At 43.2% G+C, this 22,158-nt stretch overlaps 1 protein-coding gene across 1 annotated transcript in view; it reads right to left on the bottom strand.

Moving 5' to 3' along the window:
• pkd1a (polycystic kidney disease 1a) overlaps nt 1–22,158 on the bottom strand; it is a 55,358-nt gene that overhangs the window by 3,385 nt on the left and 29,815 nt on the right. Inside the window, exons 20-55 of the mRNA XM_084004839.1 lie at nt 21,831–22,028; nt 21,431–21,730; nt 20,892–21,328; nt 20,586–20,736; nt 18,994–19,146; nt 18,051–18,191; nt 17,532–17,853; nt 17,166–17,382; nt 16,512–16,671; nt 16,264–16,416; nt 15,950–16,094; nt 15,140–15,451; nt 14,875–14,963; nt 14,347–14,665; nt 13,834–14,011; nt 13,414–13,678; nt 13,138–13,333; nt 12,602–12,772; nt 12,370–12,513; nt 12,064–12,274; nt 11,843–11,969; nt 11,582–11,692; nt 11,204–11,253; nt 10,908–11,119; nt 10,729–10,807; nt 10,469–10,584; nt 9,150–9,352; nt 8,754–8,948; nt 8,505–8,644; nt 7,891–8,021; nt 3,040–3,142; nt 2,780–2,905; nt 2,091–2,262; nt 1,675–1,965; nt 1,200–1,334; nt 161–487 (exon numbers count right to left, since the gene is read on the bottom strand). Of these exons, the coding sequence (XP_083860965.1) occupies nt 161–487; nt 1,200–1,334; nt 1,675–1,965; nt 2,091–2,262; nt 2,780–2,905; nt 3,040–3,142; nt 7,891–8,021; nt 8,505–8,644; nt 8,754–8,948; nt 9,150–9,352; nt 10,469–10,584; nt 10,729–10,807; nt 10,908–11,119; nt 11,204–11,253; nt 11,582–11,692; nt 11,843–11,969; nt 12,064–12,274; nt 12,370–12,513; nt 12,602–12,772; nt 13,138–13,333; nt 13,414–13,678; nt 13,834–14,011; nt 14,347–14,665; nt 14,875–14,963; nt 15,140–15,451; nt 15,950–16,094; nt 16,264–16,416; nt 16,512–16,671; nt 17,166–17,382; nt 17,532–17,853; nt 18,051–18,191; nt 18,994–19,146; nt 20,586–20,736; nt 20,892–21,328; nt 21,431–21,730; nt 21,831–22,028 (6,780 nt within the window). The remainder of the gene's footprint in view (nt 1–160; nt 488–1,199; nt 1,335–1,674; nt 1,966–2,090; nt 2,263–2,779; nt 2,906–3,039; nt 3,143–7,890; nt 8,022–8,504; nt 8,645–8,753; nt 8,949–9,149; nt 9,353–10,468; nt 10,585–10,728; nt 10,808–10,907; nt 11,120–11,203; nt 11,254–11,581; nt 11,693–11,842; nt 11,970–12,063; nt 12,275–12,369; nt 12,514–12,601; nt 12,773–13,137; nt 13,334–13,413; nt 13,679–13,833; nt 14,012–14,346; nt 14,666–14,874; nt 14,964–15,139; nt 15,452–15,949; nt 16,095–16,263; nt 16,417–16,511; nt 16,672–17,165; nt 17,383–17,531; nt 17,854–18,050; nt 18,192–18,993; nt 19,147–20,585; nt 20,737–20,891; nt 21,329–21,430; nt 21,731–21,830; nt 22,029–22,158) is intronic.

Raw genomic sequence — 22,158 nt, 5'->3', positions numbered from 1 at the left:
GAAAGAAGGAAAAAAAAGTAGGATTAGAGGACAAGTGTGAGGATTAATGTATTGATCATTCTAATAGAGTGTCTATTAACATTAAATCTTTTAATTTTGACCCTTCAAAATCTTTATAAAAAGGTCAAACTAGACTGTAAATATAAAACAGGGGACATACCTCCTTGGCCCTGCTGAGTCCCATCCACATTTTGAGCCGTCTGAGAAACAGCTCAACCATCTCGTAGTCCTGGAGATCCACAGCTGGACGGTACAGCTCTGCTCGCGCACGCCTGTAGTTCCTCAGTAACACAGAGGTGACCAACCACAGCAACACGAGGCGAAGAACGGCGAAGCTAGCGTGAAACACCAGCGCGGAGGCGGTGCCAGAAGGACCGGTAATCGTCCAGCTCGGACGCCATGAGAGCAGGCCGCGTCCGCCGGCACCCAACAAAGACACACAGGCGGAGCTCACACTGCCGTAGCCGTCAAATACCGAGTGGAAGAGCTAGAGTGGAGGAGAAAGAGGAAGAGTCAAAAAATAAAGCGGATTCCTGGCTGTACAATCACAAAACGGAAACCAAGGCCAATAAATAAAATCTTAATCGGGACGAGACACAGTGAACTGGCAGCAAAAATATGCATTGAACAAAAACTCAGCTTGTGAACAAATAACATATTATATATATAATAATATGCACTTCACTGTCTGTAACATAAAAAAAAATAAACAGACTGAATTTGAACTGGTAGCCGTTGGAGACAGAAAAAACCTTTATGTTATGTGAGGAATTTCAGACCAACTGGAGTTGAGCCACGGACACAAACAAACCTTACAAGGTTAGTGATAATTATACTAAATATAATACTGTTAGCAGGTCTGTCTCAGAGATACAACATGCTGGATAAATACAGGTCAAATAAAGGTAATATATATATATATATATACACACACACACACAGCAAGGCTGCTATTTTAGTTGCTCCAACAATATATATATCTATATAAATAATAATTACTGTGTTGTGCAGTCTGTGATAGTGTGAATGTTTTTTGGAGTGTCTACTGGCAATGAACCATTTTATGAACAGATTAAACATCTCCATGTATGAGACGTAAACAAACAATGTGGCTGGATAGATCGCAGAGAAGGTTATGTTCTTGTACATTGTGTATTATGAAGAAAAACACCAGATGGATGGAAGAGAAAGGGTCTGACCAGGTGTCCTGTGTGAGAGTAAGCCAGCACCAGCAGCAGTAAAGCCAGAGCGACTCCCAGCAGCTCCCAGACCGAGCGCCGCAGAGCTCGACCAAACACAGCCCACTCTCTGAGGAACCGCAACTGGTGGGACGCCTGGGTCATCGGACAGGTGGAAAGATGGGAGGGAGTACAACATAATATAAGAAAAAATATGTTTTCAATAACTTTCAATACCCCATAGATCAGCCATTAACTTCTAGGTTAGGATAATGTATTCTGGACGTCACATTTACTTGGCAGATAGTTTTGTCTGAACACCTGTGTGTGTATTTTTGGAAGGGAATGCATTCATCACTTTTTTGTTAGCCTTCAAGGATACACAAAGCGTGTTTTGGTGATCAACAATGAAAAACTTAAAATAAATAAATAAAAGTTGCAATATTTAGAATTTATTTTTTAGTTCGCCCTGCTTTCCAAGGCCTCTCGCTCCTACCTTGAGCACCAGTATGAACAGCAGCAGGGCGGACATGGCGGTGTACATGTGACTCAGTCTGGCCAGGGGGTAGAAGTCCGTGAAGGCATCCCGCGGGTGCCTCACATATGACGCCCACTGCTGTGTGGCCATGGTGCAGCGGCTCAGGTGCAGCCCACACACAGATGCTGCCAGAGCCAGTTTGCAGATACCCAGGAGTCTCCAGGTTGACAACAGGTACACGTAGCCTTCTCTGAGGAAGCCCAGGATCCCCCGCACCAGGAAATACAAGACCAGGCCGAGGAGGACGATCTGGAAAACGGCAAGTGTTAAACTGGAGATGTATCACCAAAGTAACAGACAGGGGAAATTATTCAGGCGTAGCTTCGTGGTAGGTATTTGTTGTTATTCTTGTCCGAGCGGTTGCCAGGGGTTACCATGAGAAGGAGCTGTAAGTCCAGGCCTGTGATTGGCCACAGAGTGACGGCCAGGAGGTCAAGGCTAGACTGGGCACGCTCCGAAACTGGAAACTCAAACAGGAAGGAGAAGACAGCCAGGAGGTTTGTGTTGATGTTGTAGAGCGAGAATTCCACAAACACAGCACGGGTCCTATGAAAACACACAACGTTAGGCTTTGTTTGTACCATCAGTGATTATTCTCAGAACAATTGTTGAAAGCCAGACCACATTCTCAGCACATTCTTTACTGGATTGTTTTCTGTGTCTTATTTTAATGTTTGATGTCATGTGCGACTTTTACAATGACTGCAGACTTTAAGACAAATTGCACTTCGGGGAGACTCAAACTCAAGCTCCACATTTATAAAGCCACGAATATGCATCGGCTTTGTTGTATTTCAATCATTGTGAAATTGTGTTCACAAGCTTGATTTCTGCTCCCTTACATCAGGCCTCTGGACTTTGGAACAATCCGACAAGTGAGATCATTTAGCCAACTCCACTTTTGAAGCAAAAAATAAACTTCCAAAAAGAAGCGTTTATTGCCTTGGCCTCAGTATTTACTTTCTGGCAGTGCAGTGGGATAGTTTTATTCTTATGAATTCTAACTGTTAGTGTAAAATGTCAGTGTTTTTGGAATATTCCTGGACTTGTCTTTCTGCACTACCTGTAGTCCAGCCAGTGCAGCTGCTGCAGCTGCTGCAAGGAGGAAGAGGCCTCCTCCAGGCTTCTGTTCAACTGGTGGATCACATCTCCACTGCTATACACCCTCCTGTTACCCAAACGCCACGCCCTAGAAGGACGAGTAGGAGGAGACACAGGAGAAAAAAAGAAGATATTAAAGAAAAACATTCTTTAATATCTGATGTTAAATAGATACCAAATCCGACCCACAAGTTAAAGCCAGGCTTTCGATCCTTCCCTTACCTGCTTGTATCGCTGGATGCAAAAGCAGTAACGTTTTCTGCGTCTTTGGACAGAGATGGAACCCAGCCCTTTCCCAAAATACTGTCTTCTGCCCTGGAAACACCTGCAGTGTCAACGAGATCAATTTGAGGTTAAATAATGGCATTAATGGCATTAATGTGTTCCCAGAAGAGGACATTCAATAATGAAAGAGAATGAGTTCAGTTATCAGATGATCAGAAACGGTAATAATGATAATGTTTACTTGAGTACTTGTAATGCTAAATAAAACATATGATACTATGAATTTACTTTCGCATTTAGATTTTTTTAAGGATTTTTTGAGGCACAGACGACTTTTATTAGCAGTGGACAAATAGGAAGGTGGGGTGTGACATGCAGTAAGGGACCTCTGGCCGGGATTCGAACCAGCGTGGGCTGCGTATGTACGTGCGTACATGGCATGCACTCTAACCACTCCGCCATCTGCACGCCTACTTTGGCATTTTAATGTTATACTATACAATTATGTGTTGTGACTTACTACACTATGCCTTTTGATTTACATAATATACTACGACTTTTTTGACATACTATAACTTTTATCAGCATACTATACTTTTGTACAAAATTATACAATGATGTTTTTCAACATACTATATTCTATGTTTTTGCCCTGACATTTCATACACATTATGACATTTTGTTGCAATTGTACTGGATGTTGTAAAACATGTTCCCATACCGGGAGTCGAACCCGGGCCGCCTGGGTGAAAACCAGGAATCCTAACCGCTAGACCATATGGGACACTACATGATCTTTAAGACTTTTTTGGAGCTAACTCAACCTTACAATGACTTGTGTCACCATACGTTAGTGTGACTTTTTAGGACTTTTTTAGACAAACTATACTATGATTTTTAAATGATTTTTTTCAAAATACTATACTATGACTTTTTTTCATCACTTTTCTAGACAAACAATACTGACTTTTTTCTCCATATATGGGGTTACAATGACTTGTGTCACCATACTTTTTTTTGGGTCATTTTAGACTTACTATACAATTACCTTTTTCAACATATAATACTCTTGACTTTTTTCAACATAGTATATTTAGATTTTTTTTTAACATAGTACCTGTATACTATTTTCTCATACACATTATGTTGCAATTGTACTGCATGTTTGGAAAATATGTTCCCATACCGGGAGTCGAACCCGGGCCGCCTGGGTGAAAACCAGGAATCCTAACCGCTAGACCATATGGGACACTACATGATCTTTAAGACTTTTTTGGAGCTAACTCAACCTTACAATGACTTGTGTCACCATACGTTAGTGTGACTTTTTAGGTCTTTTTTAGACAAACTATACTATGATTTTTAAATGATTTTTTTCAACATACTATACTATGACTTTTTAAATGATTTTTTTCAACATACTATACTATGACTTTTTTTCATCACTTTTCTAGACAAACAATACTGACTTTTTTCTCCATATATGGGGTTACAATGACTTGTGTCACCATACTTTTTTTGGGGTCATTTTAGACTTACTATACAATTACCTTTTTCAACATATAATACTCTTGACTTTTTTCAACATAGTATATTTAGATTTTTTTTTAACATAGTACCTGTATACTATTTTCTCATACACATTATGTTGCAATTGTACTGCATGTTTGGAAAATATGTTCCCATACCGGGAGTTGAACCCGGGCCGCCTGGGTGAAAACCAGGAATCCTAACCGCTAGACCATATGGGACACTACACAAGCTTTAAGACTTTTTTGGAGGTAAGTCAACCTTACAATGACTTATGTCACCATACGTTAATGTGAATTTTTAGGACTTTTTTAGACAAACTATACTATGTTTTTCATGACTTTTTTCAGCATGCTATATTATTACGTTTTTATCACTTTTCTCGACAAACTATACTATGACTTTTTAAATGATTTTTTTCAACATACTATACTATGACTTTTTAAATGATTTGTTTCAACATACTATACTATGACTTTTTAAATGACTTCTTTCAACATACTATACTATGACTTTTTAAATGATTTGTTTCAACATACTATACTATGACTTTTTAAATGACTTCTTTCAACATACTATACTATGAGTTTTTTTTATCACTTTTCTAGACAAACTATACTATGACTTGTGTCAACATACTTTTTTTGGGACATTTTTTGACTAACTATACAATCACCTTTTTCAACATATATAATACTCTGACTTTTTTCAACATAGTATATTTCGATTTTTTTCAACATACTATACTATGATTTTTAAATGATTTCTTTCAACATACTATACTATGACTTTTTAAATGATTTTTTTCAACATACTATACTATGACTTTTTAAATGATTTTTTTCAACATACTATACTATGACTTTTTAAATGATTTTTTTCAAAATACTATACTATGACTTTTTAAATGATTTTTTTCAAAATAGTATACTATGACTTTTTTTCATCACTTTTCTAGACAAACTATACTGACTTTTTTCTCCATATATAGGGTTACAATGACTTGTGTCACCATACTTTTTTTGGGACATTTTTAGACTTACTATACAATTACCTTTTTCAACATATAATACTCTTGACTTTTTTCAACATAGTATATTTAGATTTTTTTTTAACATAGTACCTGTATACTATTTTCTCATACACATTATGTTGCAATTGTACTGCATGTTTGGAAAATATGTTCCCATACCGGGAGTCGAACCCGGGCCGCCTGGGTGAAAACCAGGAATCCTAACCGCTAGACCATATGGGACACTACATGAGCTTAAAGGAGTCATCACCAGGAAATCGCAATTTCTCTTGTTAAAACATGCATATCTGTGTTTGACCTCAGTTGAAACTTGCCTGAAAGGCTGGAGTTTGAAAGTGGCGCCGTTTTTTCGCTTCTGCTCTTTTTCCGAACAGGAATAGCACACAAGGGTGTGCATTCCTAAAGCACGAGATTTTGATTCTGCGCCTTCGGTGACGTCACCGTGGCGGCTACTTGCATAAGCCCACCCCTCTTTCACCACCCAACCCCGCCCCGTCCGCTACCTGAAATCGCCGAAGCGCCGCCATTGTTTTGGAGTCTGCATGCAGGCAAGCCCCCCCGGCTCTGTCCTTCCTGCGGCGAATCAACGCGCGCCTCATTACATATTATACAATGCACATCCGGACCAGTCAAAACCTCGCGCGTAATCTCGCGTGATAAAATCGCGGTACGAAAAAGGGTCAGAACAAGCTCAATGTTTGATTAAATTTTTTTTTTTTTTTTCTAATAAGTTTTACGAATTGATCCAAAGCGATCCAAGGGGGGCTGGATACGTATAAAACCAGGTTATGACTCCTTTAAAGACTTTTTGGAGGTAAGTCAACCTTACAATGACTTATGTCACCAAAAAATACATCAACAGTAAAATAAAATGTTGCACAATTATCAAATAAGTCTCTCCACTGAATGTACAGGGAGAAAACAAAATGATTTTTTTCAAAATACTATACTATGACTTTTTAAATGATTTTTTTCAAAATACTATACTATGACTTTTTTTCATCACTTTTCTAGACAAACTATACTGACTTTTTTCTCCATATATAGGGTTACAATGACTTGTGTCACCATACTTTTTTTGGGACATTTTTAGACTTACTATACAATTACCTTTTTCAACATATAATACTCTTGACTTTTTTCAACATAGTATATTTAGATTTTTTTTTAACATAGTACCTGTATACTATTTTCTCATACACATTATGTTGCAATTGTACTGCATGTTTGGAAAATATGTTCCCATACCGGGAGTCGAACCCGGGCCGCCTGGGTGAAAACCAGGAATCCTAACCGCTAGACCATATGGGACACTACATGAGCTTTAAGACTTTTTTGGAGGTAAGTCAACCTTACAATGACTTATGTCACCATACGTTAATGTGAATTTTTAGGACTTTTTTAGACAAACTATACTATGTTTTTCATGACTTTTTTCAGCATGCTATATTATTACGTTTTTATCACTTTTCTCGACAAACTGTACTATGACTTTTTAAATGATTTTTTTCAACATACTATACTATGACTTTTTAAATGACTTCTTTCAACATACTATACTATGAGTTTTTTTTATCACTTTTCTAGACAAACTATACTATGACTTGTGTCAACATACTTTTTTTGGGACATTTTTAGACTTACTATACAATTACCTTTTTCAACATATAATACTCTGACTTTTTTCAACATAGTATATTTAGATTTTTTTCAACATAATATGCTATTTTCTAATACACATTATGACATTTTGTTGCAATTGTACTGCATGTTTGTAAAACATGTTCCCATACCGGGAGTCGAACCCGGGCATTGTGAGTGAAAACCAAGAATCCTAACCACTAGACCATATGGGACACTACGCAAGCTTTAAGACTTTTTTGGAAGTCAACCTTACAATGACTTATGTCACCATTCGTTAGTTTGACTTTTTAGGACTTTTTTAGACAAACTACTATGTTTTTCATGACTTTTTCAACATACTATACTTTCATGATACACAATGTTTTCTAATGAGACTATCTCATACACTATACTATGACTTTTTAAATTATTTTTTCAATATACTATACTATGACTTTTTTAAAAACATACTAGACTTTACGACTAATAGTTGACCCAATACAATTGAAATAGACAAAAGTGTCTCAAAGAACTCATATCTTTTGTGTGTATACTCAATAAATTCAGGTCCTGTCATATCAGTGGAGCGTCAGTTTATTTCAATCTTTAGCGCCCACCAAGTTCACATCGAAAGTAAGAAAGAGACCTCATTTCAATCTCACCCTCTGTGTCACGGATTTGACGGAGCCTCAGTGTGCCGAGCAACACGCTTCCCGTGTCTCTCAAGAGGGCAGATTCATCCAGTAGCTGTGGCAACAGTGACTCATTCAGCCATATGAGAGCATCAGCTCGGCTAAAATGAAAAAAATAGAGGATTTCATCAATTGTGTTTGCTGAAAAACAACTTTTTGTTGGCGCACAGTAGGTGAGTTACACTGCATCTATTACATTTTCAATTTGCACGTATTAAAATCCTCAATTTGAAAAAATATCTTGAAATATTGCAAAAAAAATTCACTTCACATAGATCGTATGTAACCTTCCTCACATTAGTACATAAAAAACAAATATTTTATCCATTCATGTTCAACTCGTGCTGTTAATTATGCAATTTCCATTAGTTTTCCTTTTCTCTTTTGGTAAATGAGTGCTTTTTTTTGCAAGTATTTTTAATTTCTTCACAGATGACAGAAAGGTCACCCTTTAAAAATGAGATGTCATTCTCAACAGAATGAATGAATAAAACATTAACATTTTCCAAAAGATTATTCAAATGTGTTAAGTTTGTGTGTGTGTGTGTGTGTGTGTGTGTGTGTGTGTGTGTGTGTGTGTGTACCTGCTGATGTTGTGGTACACAGGTGTGTGTAGTGCCCGTTGCAGCTGAGTGCACAGTCTCAGGCTGTGTGTGTCTTTGGTCGAATCAGAGTAGTTGAGAAGCAAAATCACCAACAGGAAAAACATGTAAACCAGGAAATTCTGAAAATGAGAGTCAACACTTTTGTTAACAAACAAGCTGAAGAGCTCCACACCGAAGTGAAGACATAAGGACGATCTCCAGCATCACGTCGCTCTCTCGCTGACTCACCTTCAGCATGGTGTGCAGCATGTGAACCTTGCGGGCCTGATGTCGGGCCTGAGACAACGCGAAGCCCTGTGGTGGTCTCACCCTGGGGACCCTTTGGACAACTCTCTCCACCCGGGGGAACTCCACCAGCACATCCTGTTCCTCCGGTCGCAGTCGAAGCACACACACTGCATAGTAAACCGCCTCAAACAACACCTGCGGGACAAAGGGTTGAGAAGCAACAGAGTAAAGTTTATGCTCAGTAACGGAGGTAAAGGTGTTCAAAAGTCAAGAACTTGTTGAATTGACTAAATCCAAAAGTTAAAACAGGAAAACCTGAGTTCACTTGACCGCAGCCAAATGTGAACGTTTCCCACCAGCTTCTGACTGAAACATCTGGATCTTTAGCCGCTCTACCTTAATCGGCTCCAACAGCAGGCAGGAACACAGGAAACTGGCAAAGCAGGAGATCAGCCACATCATGGCCACGCTTTGGCTGAAGCCGTGACCGGCCCAAATTGAAATGCCACTGGCCAGAGCAATCCCCGTCCAACTGCCCCACAGGGCAGCACGTCCACACCAGGGAGGAAACCGCCGGGGACGACACACGTCCGTCACGACTGGAGAGGGAAAGGGTGAGTGAGGACATGAAGCGAAAAACAGAAACAACAAACCTTCTTTACCCAGAGCCCCAAACTATCACATGAATACAGTTCCTTACAAATCCATCCAAAGGAACAAAAGTGACATCAATACTGGAGCACTGTTACTGTTTGTTGACAGGGTGTTCATTTCTTCCCAGTGGAGAAGAGTTCGTTAAAATAGAAGAATAAATGACGTGGAAAGGACTTTGTGAGGACATTGACTCTTTAATTATTATTATTTTTTTGACAACAAAGGACTTGTTTTGCTTATTAAATATTAGGGCAGCAAAATGAAGCATTATGTACGCACTCTGGTTTCACATCAAAACATAACTGTAATGACCTAGCCCCTCAGCCGCCAGTGCTGGGATCATTACTGCATAAAAGTCAAATTCATCTTTCCTTTTTAAAAGTAATGACCAAACTTTGCTCTTTACCGTACAGCTACAAATCTTATCCTAAAAAAAAATAAAGATGATTCATGTGTCGTGTCAACAGCAAATCTGGGAGAGCTAAGCTGAACAGATAATTGTTCTATTTAATCACTTTGGGTTGCCCTTTCTATCTAATTTGGAGGATCTTTTACAAAGTCCATGTTGTTGCGATGGTATTTAAGATTACATGTAATCGGTAGAAGAAAGCCTTTATTTGCCCCTGCATTCAATTTACAATCTAAAAAGCCTTGCTGTCATTTAGTTTGAGAAAATAACTGTGAACCAAAGTAGAAGACCACTACTACAAGGAGAAAAGACTTATTTGCCATTTTCTGCAGAGCTATCATCGTCTACCAGGTCTGCAAACAACACTTACTTACCCTACATCTTCTATTACGTATCACATACAGTGTGCTACTGGATCAATCTTATCATATGTTTTCATTGAGATCGCTCATCTGCCAGTGAGTTAATATTAAATGTTCTTAGAATTCGCTGGAAGTAAATATATTCATGAATGTTCTGCATTTTACTCCTAAACTGTTCTTTAGTATGAAAATGAATGTTTGATGAATACAAGCCTGTGCTGATGTCTGACACACACACACACACATGCAAGCACGCACACACACACAGGCATACACACACAGACACACACCTGTATTTGAGGTGAAAGCAGATTTTGGCGGCTCTCTTCTCATAGATTCTAGAGGAAGAGGCTCATTCAGCTTCTGGAGGAGAATCACTTCAGTCTTATCTCCGAAAATGCTCGACCTGACACATACATATAGACATGTGATGGAAATAATTAATACAATAAATTAAACTTGAGCAAATCCACAAATATTACAAATAAAGCTGGTTAATCTGTTGCATTTCATTAAAAGTATGCAAAACATGTTCAGAGATCAAACTTACAGGTCAGCCATCTCACTTTCATCCGTCTGAGGAAAGAAGTTCTGTCCATCTGCCAGGATGTGTTTGATCAGATCCTCGTCTGGAAGGGGAAAGCAACAGCTTGAACTTTAGTACTCTCTCCCGAAACAGGCGGCTTAATAAAACAACCAATGTACCTAAAACCTTCCTGCTTCGGTTACCTGAAGAGGTGAAATACTTGCGTTGTTCAGTCCCCTCCTCGTCGTCAGGGTTAAAGGTCATGTCCACACCCAAGTGCCTGCTCCCCTGACCCCTCTTCAGTCTGGGCAGCCCTGCCCCGTGCCCCGCCCCTCCCACCACAGACGCGTCACTCAACAGCTCGGGCCAATCCCTGTCCTCCATCTCCTCCTCGGCCATGCACCAACTCTCCCCACTGAAACAGCAAGACATGACCGGTGTTATCTAGACTGTATGACTCTATGATAATCTAAATGTACTGTCATGACAAGGGTCTCACCTTTTGGTGGATGGAGTGGGCAAATCCACATTGGTTTCTTCCGAGTTGGTCTGCGTGAGAGAGAAGGAGAGAGAGACACAGAAACTAATGGTAAATGGACCTGCATTCATACGTGGCCTTCGTCTTTTCTAGTCGACCACTCAAAGAGATTTATATCACATGCCAATATTCACACACGTTCACACACTCAGGGCAGCCTTGGCCACACAAGGTGGCACCTGCAAGGATCTAATCCTCTTTCACACACCGATGGAACAGCCATGAAAGAAATCACAGGATTGTTCAATAACAAACGTGTATGAGTACGTCAAATGGGTCCTAAATCAATGTAAAAAAAAAATACATTTAGGCATCCCAGTGTTCCCCATGAGACTCTACCTCGCCGTTAAAAAAGAGGAAAGAACTTCCAGCCATGGAGTCGTCCAGGAAGTCATCAATCTCCACCGACTCCTGATCCACTTGAGGGGGCACCTTCTCCACAGACACACACTGATATTCACACACACACACACACACACACACACACACACACACACACACACACACACACACACACACACACACACAAACAATATTAAATATTCATGTTTAGCCTACGAGAGGTACAAAATACTTTGATCGTGTTTCGGGCCGGGTTACCTTGCTGCGGCTCATTCTGAAGAGGGTGAAGACAAGCAAGTACAGAGGGTAGACGATCAGACAGGTCACCACGCCTGCTGCCACTGTCTCCCCATTTAATGAGGAAAACCTTGACACAGCCCGCGGGCTGCAACACAGGACCGGAACGCATTGAAATGTAGGAACAAATCACCAGCAAATTGGAAGTTGTACACAAAGCCAGCAGACGCTCCTCCGTATACCTGTATCTCTTGTCCACCACTATGCTGTACCACAGAGTGTTGGCCAATACGAAGAGCTGCAGCAACACGGCGCAGCACGTGGCCCTCTGCAGGCGGGTGAACGGGCTGCGGTGGGGTCTCTCCCACAGCGACAGCCACAGGTGACTCTCACACAGCGCCCTCTGCAGCTCACACCGCAGACGGCGGGGCAGCTGACGAAGCACGGCCTCCTCTGAAGGAAAATGGGGAGAGACACGACGGAGTGAACAAAGCGGCATCAGCCATCAGCGGGAGCTTATTACAGATGATGCAGATGAAGTTTTTTACCTGTGGCCTCCACCTCAATCTCAACCTGTCCATCGGTTCTCTCGTTGTCGACCGACAGCCACTCCTCAACCAGAAAGTAGGAGCTGCTTCCTGTCTGCAAGTCTTTGACCAAGATGTACTGGAGCCTCCACGCCGGAGAAAGACCTGAGGGAGGGTGAAGAAATGATGATTGCAAGAAAAAAGTACAATTATCAGCTGGGTCAAGTCTTTGTGATTACAGGTGAATCAGTACCCTTGTTGTCATGCCAAATTCGTATTTTCCAGACACTGCCCAGACTGGTGTCCGTGGCAATATGAAAGATGTCAAGAGCGTTGCGCGTGAAAGCTCCTCTACTGTCGAGATGGCGGTGTCCGGTGCGGCTCTCACGTCCGTACAAACTGATTCCCACATGAGCCGTGGTGCCTGGAGGGACAGACAGGAGCTCATTATATCGACTATTTCCACAAAATCTGCAGAGACTCGCCTTCTGACCATCACGTTTAATTAGTTTTAATGTAGTTTTTGCTTTTTTAATATTCAAGGCACTGGCCTGACAACCCTGTCTCCCTTTACTCCTCTCTAGTTTTTAATGCCTGCCTTTACATACATATATACACATTTACATTTATAAAGCCTCTTTATGAAAGCTCTTGCAAAAGGAGTTAAGTCACGTTTGTCTTTTTAAGCTTGTACAGTAGTAAGTAGCTTTATTATACTGTAAATACTCATTGAGCTTCTACTTCTACTTTATACCATGCTGACTAAACGCGTCCCCCTCTCCACCTCACCTGCCCCTCGGCTCCAGCCAGTCTTGACCTGGACCTCGTACTTGAAGAGTCCGTCTTGGCCGCAGAGTGGAACCACGCCAGCCCGACGTAGATCCAACTGGTCCAGCTTGTGCAGGAGGGCTGCTGCCACCACATAGCTTAGCAGGCCTAACACACACACCAACAGCACAACCAGGCTCGGTGGACCGGAACGCTCCTAATGCACAAGAAAAACGCTTTAAGGGTGGGTTCATCTGGTGCACGTCCACAAAAGTGTTTGCTTTTTGTGACACTTACTGGCACTTTAAAGCTGATGGCATTGGTCGGTACGAACAGGCCTGCGGCGAAGGCCGTGAGGTGCCTGGTGCGACACACAGCTCTGCTGGTGTTGGTTTCTGCCAGGGGTACCATACCATCTGTCCGCCACTGTTTCTCACTCTCACTGAAGTACTGGCACAGAGAGGCAAACACCCCAACCTCCAAACGGACACCCACAGGCCGAGACCTGGGGCTGCAGGCCGTACTCACGTTGACAAAGTAGTCGAGAGTGGTGTCGTATGACCTGTGCAACACAGGACGGAGCAATACGGTTTAATTGAAATTATGCAGAAACAAAATTCCAGAGTAATTGTTTGGTGTCCTGAGGGATGGACCCACGAAAAAAAGAGCACATCATTCGTACACATCATATTACAGTGGAGGAACAAAAGCTCTTACTCTGGCGACAGGAAGAAGGTGTATTTCCTGTGGTCGAGATCCCGCCCCCTGGTCATACTGAGCGTGATGCGTTTTTTGTCGGTGCAGTTGAATTCATTGGGTTTTTCGTGTGAATGGAGGTAAGCTGTGATGTATGGCTCCTCCACATCCTCTTCTCTTTTATACGTCTCTCTGGTAACTAGACAAGGAAAGGAAAAAAGATATCATTAGATCTCCATTTATCAACACACTTTTAGTTAGATAATCCATGAAGTGTAGATAGATAGTATGTAATCTTCCTATTTGGTCCACATAATAACTGTATGATGGCAAGCCCATTTATTGATCCCTGTGAACATCGCAGCTTCTGGGACACATTATAATTTAAGTAAAAATAGTAAAAAAAGAGGCAATGAGAGGTGCAAAGACAACAATACCTCTAATACAGCTTCTGAATACCGTCCTCACACAGTTTCAACACATGTGTGTATTGTACCGAATGCATTAAATAAAGCGGTGAAAGTGAGCGCTCACCCTCCGGAGTGGTGAAGTTGAGCTGCACAAACAGCCCCGCCTGTCTATTGGTGTTTCCTGTGTTGACCCTGACGATGATGGAGTCACAGTGGCTGATGTTAACAGCTGCAGCTGCGGGGACCCCTCCGGCACCAGAACCCTCGGGATCTGCTTCTGCTCCACCACTTCCATTGTTGACAGCCACAGTGATGGCTAGGCTGTCGTCCAGTCCCGAGATGGGAATCTGGGTGCCGTTCGCAGTGCGGAACTCCATGGACGCCACCTCGGTGGAGACGGTGTAGTTCGCCACGTAGTTGAAAGGGAAGGGGTTAGACTCCACCTGTGAATTGCAAGGAGGGAGATATAATCATAAGAGGAGGCGGACGGTGGAGAAAGTTGGATCTGAGGGGGAAACACAAACGCATGGAACACAAAACAAGACGTCTGTTTTCTTCGAGTGTGTATCTTTGGCACCAGCGGCTTTTCAGTATTAACTTCTTCAACGGCGATCCAAAAGAGAAAGTGAAACAGAATTTTCCATCGTGTTACCTGAAACAGTAGCTGCATAATGCTGTTTCCCGCTGCAGCTCTGCCAAGACTGTAGTTGAATGCTCGGGGGATGGAAAAACGCTGGCACTCTGGAAACATAAAAGAGGAGGAGAGAAAGGAAGATGAAGACTGACAAACTATTACAATGCATGTCTTTCTCCAATGTCCCATTCATAATGTACATCTTCTTATAGATATAAAGGATCAACCAGATACAAAAACAGAACTTTCATCAGCTCGTGTGACACTGAATACAAAAGCCCACCTGGACTGTTGTTGCCTTGGTAACAGAGCAGGCTCTGGGGGTCTGCCAGTTTTCCTGTGGCAGCGATCTCAGCTCCCCTCAGCACCAGCGGCTCCTCGTTGAGCACGCGAGCGTGCATGAGAATCCGCATGAGGACCGAGGACAGGCTGTAGGCCTTGGCTGCCACCCGCAGAGGATGTGGCTCCAGCGAGGAGGGAGAGGGGTCTAATGTGTTGCCTCCTTGCTCCTCGATGGAGGAGGGGAAAGAGGAGGCGGAAGGAGGCGAGGGGGAATCCAAGTAGGCAGGCTGGCCCACCTGATGGATCAGATCACCTGAGAGGGAGGGGGGGCGATACGAGATCAGGTTAACAGGAAGAAAGGAAGGAAACCAACTATAAATCTACCAAATGTGGTGTGTATATGGTGACTAAATGATATGGATCCTATATAACAAGTAGTATAAATACAGTTACACTATAAGCAAGAGTAGCTATATTTAGCAGCACATAACACTACCCACACTCCCATCATGTATACATTATAGAGCAGCCATTGTTCCATGGTCTCCTTTATTAGAAGTGTGTGATTCAGTTTTAACAGTGACAAACTTGTTAGAAATACTCGTTAGAACTTAAGCTTTATTACAAACGTCATATTTAACCCATCCTAAGCATTTAGGGGGTTCAGGGTCTCGCTTAAAGATGCTCTGACATGGAGCCAGGGATCAAACTGCCAACCCGCTGTACCATCTGATCCTCAGCCGCCCTCATAGTTTGCTTTCATTCAGACACAACACGCTCCGACAGAGGCACAGAAAACCTTCTCTCTTACCCATGATGTTCAGGATGTTGTCTGCTATCTCGGTAGGAGTGACGGTTCCCTGCTTGGTGTCAGTCTGCAGTATCTCAAGCATGGACTCCAGCTTGTTCAGAGTGCTGTTCTGACACTCCTCGCAGATGAACTCTCGACTCACCGCCTGGAAAACACACACAACTCATCGTCATCATCATCATCCGTTTCATCGTTTGTGTGCTTTTCTTGACTGTCTCCTTCTTTAAAAGCTTTATGCCTTGCCGTCTTCATTTCCCTCTTTGTTTCTCCCTCGTCTTTCCTTCCCACCTTGCCTCCCTCTCATCCCTGCTCACCGTGCACTGAGCCAAAGCAGCCGACGTCTGCTGGATGTCATTAACCGTGGTCAGGTCGAGAGCGGTCAGCGCTCTGGTGATGTTGCTGCGGATTCGGACTCGGTATCTGCGCTCGTTTCGGGACACCTTCGGCGACCCCCTGCTCTGCTCAAACTGGAAGGAGGTAAATATAGGTGTGAGTGTGCTTCACGTGTTATCACACTGAGAAGCAAACTGGACAGATTGGTGGGTGGCTAGGCCTCCCCTACCTCATTCAGCACTGTAATGAGAGCCAGCGATAACTCCCGGACCCTCTGGGAGTCCCCCTGCTCCAGCAGCTTTTTGAGTTGGCTGTCTGTCAGCTCAGACAGCCAATGGGGAAGGCTGTAGTACTCGGGGGGCGGAGTTGGCAGCACGACCTCGATGGACCTGGACACAATCACAAGACAAAACAAAAAGCACTGTTACAGATTGTACTGTTTTCAGGGTTTGCTATATTTGTGTGGACTTGGGTATGTTCTACCAGTACTGGTGGTTTCATAACAAATTAAATTAAAATCAAAGTGATGTATAATATTGTACATCTTTTTACAGGAGCTGCTTCTATTTAACAGTTTATGAATTGATCCCAGAGAGGCTAAATCCCCTGTTCAAAACACTATGTGCTGAAATATCCTTATAAGCTCTAATAAGCTCTGTTGTGAAATCATTTGGATTTTGCACTTCAAGACAAAAGGTCAGCAGTCAACGAAACTAAAGCCTCGGAGAGTGCAGGGATGTGTTGTACCGCACCAAAAAAACATCAGTAACAGAAAGACTTGGCGAGCTACGGTCGCTTTGGCTATAAATAAAAAAGGACTGAATCTTGTTTAATTGGTCTCACTGTTGCTTAATGGAACTAAAAATGTGAGTGATGTATTTACTTATTGAGTGCAGTGATGGCGGCTCCCTGGTGGTCCTCCACTGTGATGGACACGGCTACGCGGTGGCGGGCTGAGCCGAAGCCCGGGGGCAGGAAGGCCGAGTGCTCCGGGCTGCTGCCTTTGTACACGCAGAAGTCCTCGCAGTAGTCTTCTTTGCAGCGAGTCACCAGTAAACTGTAGAGCAGCGGAGTCTCTGAGACCCCGAGATCACTGTAACCTGAAGGCAGGAAAGTGAGAAAGAGAACGCAGAAGAAGAGACGATCTTGGTAAGAGGAATCTGCTAATGAGACAGGAAAATATTTGATAAAAAAAGGGAAAGAATGACATTTTGACTTTAGAGTGAGGCCACGCCTTCCGTCTGCCTACCTGAGCAGTTGAAGTGCACCCTGTCCAACAGTGTGCGTATCCTCCAGCCTTCCACGTCTCCGTCCCCGTACTCCACTCCCGCTTCCCCTCCCCCCCTCAGGTGACACTTCCCGCCAGCCGGGGGCATGTTGTGGTGCAGGGTGATGGAGGCGGCGCCGTCGCCATCCAGGCTGCCGTCAGTCACGTGCAGGGTGAAGTTGTAGGAGTCCCCGTGGCGCAGAACGCCCTGCCGCAGCACCAGATTCATGCCGTCGCTTCCCGTGGTGGTGGAGGAGGAGTCCAGGACCAGGGTCTCGTTCTGCAGCGTCATGGCAGTCCAGCGCTGAGAGACAGGAAAACTCCTACAATTATGATGTGTTGGCAAGACCCTAGTAAAGTTACATGTCATCCACAAAGCATCTTAGCCCTTACGACAGCTCCTGAATAGAGACTAAATTCTACGACGAGGCCTATCTACTTCACTGAAGTGCATTTAAGTGAATAGATAAACATTGTGTGTGTGTGCGTGTGTTTGTTTACCCCACGGTGAAAGCCCTGGCAGTTGGTGCAGGTTCCTTTGAGGTAGACATAGGAGTTCTGGCTGACCTCGTAGATGGACTGGGCCTTACAGGAGACGCACTCCAGAGACACCATGGGAATGTCGCCGCTCTGTACGAGCACCTGTCATAAACACACATAAACGCAGTTATATGTTAACAATCCAGGCAGTGGATAGGATGCAGCCAACCACCTAAAAACACCTAATGATGGGACGATATAGGATTTTATTGCAGATCGCAATAAAGAACACTACAATAAGTTGATTGTGGTGAATTTTCATTATCAGGATTGTAAATATCGTCACGAGTGACTTGAAGAAGCTGTCTTGTTTTTGCCATAATGGCAGGAAAGTGAAAATAGAACTGGTTTTTAATGGGCCTCCAGGAATTATCAGAAAGAACAGCCTGACATAATGTTGCTTCTTTTTCTTCACTGAACCCTAACCCCACAGTCAATAATGTGAATGATGGGTGCGACGTGAGCAAAAAGAGCTCTGCTAAATGTATTTCTACATGAATTATCTTTCAGCGTGCATCTATGTCATTAAGCATGACCAAATAGAAGCTGAAAATATTAACATCCTCACTGTGACTCATCGCTGCGCTGATGCTCAAACAGCAAAAGCCAAAGCGAGTCCCTTCTATTCGTGGAATATTAGTGCACTTTCGAAAGATACTCGTCTCACGCACACCTCAGCCACACACACAGCCGCCAGTAGTTCCTCACAGGGCGCTGTGCTTTGGCTTACACGACACAAACACAACACTTGAAGCATGAGAAGATGGATTTTGGTGTGATATGTTTTCGCGTGATGTTGCAAAATCATGAGAATCCAACTCCCATGCAAGGTGACCCGCAGTTTTGGAACCACCAACTAAAAGGATGCATGTATTCACGTTAGTGGGATTAAGTGTGCACTTACAGTCTGCGTGGTGGACTCAGGTGCCATGCCGTCTTTGCTGATGGTCAGTCTGAAAGTGTAATCCACGCCCGCCTCCAGCTCGGAGCCGGAGATTCCCAGCACGGGATCGCTGGTGCCCAGGCCGAAGTTCAGACTGGAGCAGTGCTCTGCACCCTGCAAGCAGAACATGGGAGTGAGAAATCGGGGCCATCATTTTCGAAGTGTTCTTGTTATTAAAGTTAAAAAGTCACTTCAGGTACATTTTTAATGTTGGACCATTTTACCTTATAAATGCCGACACATACTATTATTCTTAGTTACTTTGCAATTCTGTCTATACTGGATGAAAAAATCAATATATAAGAGAGCTGTAAAAGAGATCAAATAGCCGCTCAACTCATGAATTGATTGTTTGATGTTTGATGTTCCGACAGCTCCCCCACAAGAAATATGGTGCGGCTGCTTTGTGTTTTTATGATGTAAGATCGTGATGTCAGAACAGCAGAATATGTCTTGTGTTTAATTTGGGATAATTACCTTCTCTGATTTGTTTTGTTGGTTCCTCTGACAGCAAGTAAATAAAATGAAGTCAGTAAACAATCTTTCTGTTTGTTCACCATAATAACATCGCCACTGATTTTTAAACAAAAACATGAAAGAGAAAGTTAAACCAATTCCTCCTATGATTGTATTTGTAACAGTTGATCAGCTGTCAACCTGCTTCCGCTGTTTCATTCCTTCCACCAGAGTTAAACACTCTTTGTGATCCGACTGAGTGTCCTTGGTCTTTATCAGCAACACTTCACGGCTGTGAATGTGTGTTATGTGCGCATGTTGTTTATGTGTGTACTGTAATTGTTAGGGTGGGGAGCAAATCACCAGCTGTGGAATGCTGAATTTATCTCTAAACAGTTACATAACCATTTAAATGCCTATCTGCTTAGATGTACACACACACACACACACTCCTGCAAGACACACCCATCCCATCGGGTCTTATATTGTGGTCTTCTGCAGCACAGGCAGAGTTTGTAAAATAAATGAACACACACACACACACACACACACACACACACACACACTCTGCATTTAAGCGACACACTCACAAACTGTCCTGAACTGAGTTCTTCTCTTCACATCGAAGCTGCCAAGCCTCTCTGAGGGCAGCTACCGCACTCAGTACCAGATGACCATTACGTCATTTTTCCACAGTCTCCTTTGCAGAATAAAATCTGTCCTACAAACTCTGCCTTGTGAATTTACAATTTTAAAAAGGCCAGGGAGAGAGAGGGAGAGAGAATGCTGTCTAACCACAGGATCAAAAGCAGCTCAACTCTACTGAGTCCTCCCATACACCACTCGTTCACTCATCATCCACTATTATTCCAGATACATATGGGCATAAACTATAGCTCTAATTTAATAGATATAAAGACTACATTTGCTATTCTAATATCAACTACAATTATGACACTGCCTGAAGAACTAGCAATGTAAGGTAACTGTGAATAGTAGCTGCAAATCCTCTTTTTTTTTTGGTTAATCTGACAGGTAATGCCGACCTTTGTTCAGAAATTGAGTGTATACATTTTAAATTAAAAGCTTAACCTTACCTTTGAAGTGCTTAGACACTCCCAGTGATAGTTGAGTAGTGATTGGCTGTCCGGGTCCATGTTGGGATCGTAGGACTGCACCGCACTGAGCTTCAGGTCCTGAGTTCTCGACCACACCCTGTACGTGCCCCCTTCTATGATCGGCATCAGCCTGTGAAGAAAGAAAAATAGTGCAAATTGCAAATTCATCATTTGCAGAATTCGGTATAATTTGCAGAATGAATAAAGAAATTGGAGTACATCCTTTCCACGCTTTATTTTATTGTTTCCAGAGGGAGAGAGACAAAATGTTGTTTCTTCACTGACCTGGTTGCCATGACGCTGAGCTGCAGACAGGCGGCCTTCCTTAGCGGCACACCTTCATACGACATAGAAAACACCAAGGTGTAGTTCCCTGCTGCTAGGGTCATCTTGGGCAACGACAGTTGTAGCCGACGCACATCCACCTCCACCGGCAGGCGAATTACTGGGACAAGCGACGACTGAGAGGGTGGAGTCACCACCCTAGGGTGGTCTTTGTCATTATCACAGGAGGGCGTTGAGAGTATTTGCCAGAGGTACTGAGCTCCGTAGCGTACGCAGCCTTTCAGGTCCACGGTGGCTTCCACCAAAGTGGGCTGGTAGCGCCAGATGGCCAGACGGGGGGCTTGAACCACCTGCACTTCTGGCTCCTCACAATCTAATACACTGATGTTTACCTCCACCTGGGCCAACACCCAACTGACCAGGTTACTGCAGTTTACCTGGCATGGAGAAAAACAGTTAGCAGCATATCAGGCTTTCAGCCACAGCATCCAATATGACAGATCGATAAAGTACATGGAGCAAAACTCAAAGGAACATACTTGGACCAAGTAGTGTCCAGGGTGTCTGTACTCATAACCCACGGTTGTGGTGTTTGTGTGAACTGGAGTAGAGCCGTCATCAAAGTCCCACAAGCACTCCACAGGGGTAGATCTGGGTGTGACACTCGCCACCAGGGTCACCGTCTTATTGATGAACGTGTCCAGGGGTGACGCGTACAGGACGGCCGCCGTCAGCAGGTTCTGCACCAAGATGTGCTGGGTGACGTTCTGAGCATGCAGAGCGTTGAAGGCCTTCAGGTAGATGGTCAACAAACCTGGTTCTTCAGGGGTGTAGAACGCCTGGGGTCGTGTGATTGATGGAGACACATCAGCAGTTAAAATAGCTGTTTGCTATGTTGTTATTATTATTATTATTATTATTCATATTGAGGAATCTGACCTCTTTGCCCATATGCGGCGACTTGTGAAGGTGGTGAAGATCGAACGTCCACAGGAAGTGAACAGGCTTGCCAGTCAGGATGTTGGCTATGAAGGAACTCTTTTCCCCGACAGGGATCGCCACACGGCTTCCCCCGATGGAAAGTCCCCGCACCAGCTCCATTACCTCCACGTGGAGGTTCCGCCTCTTGGAACTCACCTGGATGGTCACATTGCAACCAAATTATGTGCACTGCATTAGTCGGATTAAATCTCGCTGGCTTTGAGAGTTAATGCCAATAAGAGAACTGTATTAATAATTCAATTCAAAATGTCCAATTATTTTCTTA

Source organism: Eutrigla gurnardus, assembly GCF_963514095.1.
Source record: "Eutrigla gurnardus genome assembly, chromosome: 3".
NCBI lineage: Eukaryota > Metazoa > Chordata > Actinopteri > Perciformes > Triglidae > Eutrigla > Eutrigla gurnardus.
The sequence above is the reverse complement of the archived record's forward strand: the minus strand, read 5'-3'. Positions and strand labels throughout refer to the sequence as shown.